Source organism: Notothenia coriiceps, unplaced genomic scaffold (genome assembly GCF_000735185.1).
Source record: "Notothenia coriiceps isolate Sejong01 unplaced genomic scaffold, NC01 NC01_scaffold00019404, whole genome shotgun sequence".
Lineage (NCBI taxonomy): Eukaryota > Metazoa > Chordata > Actinopteri > Perciformes > Nototheniidae > Notothenia > Notothenia coriiceps.
This window is the reverse complement of record NW_011352105.1, coordinates 485-2,465: the sequence shown is the minus strand read 5'-3', so window position 1 is coordinate 2,465 and position 1,981 is coordinate 485. Positions and strand designations below refer to the sequence as shown.

Here is a 1,981-nt window from a genome sequence, read left to right as displayed (position 1 = left end):
GTAGTTATCCTACAGAGAAAAGAAAATGCACTTGACTTGGAATTAATGTACTGTATGCATTCAAAAGTGCTGAATAAATGTTTTATGGACCCATAATAGTGATTATTATTTAAGTTAAGTTTTGCCATAATCATTTATTTTTCCATAATCAGGCAGCTGAACAACATTGGTAAAAAATGTATACATTATATATATATATATATATATATATTTCTATTAATCATTTTCGGCCATTCGGTTTTCGGCCAACCGTTTCCTATTTTCGGTATCGGTTTCGGCCAAGAATTTCCCATTCGGTGCACCCCTACTTTTAAGTTATTAACATCTGTACGACAATTTTAGATTTCTATATTATTTTGCCTGTTTACTTGTTGTTGTTTGCATGGAACTATTTGAAGACTGGGTGTTATTAAATGTTATCTGGCTATTGCTTTTATCCAAAGCGACCTGCATACACATTTGGGTTGAAGTATCTTTTTCAAAGACACCAACATGCTAACTACAAGGACTGGAACCCTCTAATTGGAAGACCCCTTTCTTACCTGCCATAGTTTTACATGCCACAGTTGATATTACACAAACATCGTTGCACATGGTCAAGTAAGGCAGCTGGATAAGTCAGGATCAATGCAGACTTGCTGTCTGGATGTTTATTTATTTTATTCTATCCATTTATTTAACCTGGATAGTGCCCATAAATTAACATTGCTGTAAATGCACCAGCGAGGAGGCTTTTTTTCATCTGTAGTACCTGAACAAATGTTGCATACTTCCCCTTAAAACACATCAGAATATTACAGAAAATAAAAAGGTATAAATTAAGAAAAACATGCAAAATAGAGTTTCGCAATACAGGACATAGAAGTAAAAAACTAAGACAAAAAAAAGCAAACATACATATTCCACACTATTTGGCTTTTCACATGACTTAATTTGGTGTACCGTCCACATAACTCGCAAACAAAGTGTAAGTGGGTTTGGAATTGGGCCTCTAACATCCTCGAGCTAAACATTCCTCTCACTCTCTTGTCTGTATGACAGCGCATGCGCGAGGAGATGGAGGAGATAACACAGCAGCAGCTGGTCCATGACAAGTACTGCAAGGAGATGATGGGGTTTGGAACCAAGCCCCGACATATCACCCCCTTTACCAGCTTCCAGTCGGTGCAGCCGCAGCAGTCCAACGCGCTGCTAGGCCTGCTGGGATACAGCTCACCGCAGGGCTTCCTCAGCTTTGGAGCCACGCCGGCCCCCGCCAAGACCTCACTGGTGGAGAGTCGCTACTGCCGAGAGCTGATGGAAGAGCACTTCGACCAGGTAGGGTTAACAGAAGAGGTCTCGATTTTCACTGAATGCAAAAGTAGTTTTTTGGTAATTGCTGACACTACTTCTGTTTATCAATATATTTGTGATGGAAAACAAATTGTGTTAAATGCATCATTTTTGACAGTCAAAAAGTTGAAACTTACATCATTTAAATGAGTAATACTGCTACTTAGCTCACAGACCATTGAAGCAGGCTCACACACACAGATGTATGTGTCAAAAACACAATGCCAATGCTGTTTAAGCCCAAGATGAATCAGAGTTAACTTAAGTTTTTATTATGTACCTGATCCAGGTGTGTCACTGGGTGCTGAAATACAGGACCAGTAAAAATCCTCTGATCCAGATGAGCATCCTGAACCTGCTGCCACGCCTGGCTGCCTTCCAGCCTAATACTTTCACAGGTTGGAATAGTTTGTGCAAAAACCCATCTTTTATAATTGTGACATACAGCCATGTATTTTGTCTCAGCATTGTGCCCACTAGGGCTGCAACAAACGACTAATTTGATAATCGATTAATGAAACGATTAAAGGTGGGGTAGGTAAGTTTCAGCAACCGGCTCGAGTGCACTAAAATTTGAAAGTACACAGCCAAAAGAATCCGCCCCTTCCTTCAGACTTCCTTACAGAGCACCTCCTCCGCGAGAGCAGGC

General features: G+C 40.3%; 1 protein-coding gene across 1 annotated transcript; it reads left to right on the top strand.

Annotated features, from left to right (window-relative positions):
- Nucleotides 1-1,041: 1,041 nt before the first annotated feature.
- On the top strand, nucleotides 1,042-1,730 carry LOC104952026 (serine/threonine-protein kinase mTOR-like; the record flags this gene model as incomplete). The annotated part of the gene is made up of 2 exons (XM_010778782.1): nucleotides 1,042-1,317; nucleotides 1,622-1,730. Coding segments are annotated over 2 exons (385 nt in total), but the record flags the coding sequence as incomplete, so codon positions are not given.
- Between the last annotated feature and the right edge of the window lie 251 nt (nucleotides 1,731-1,981).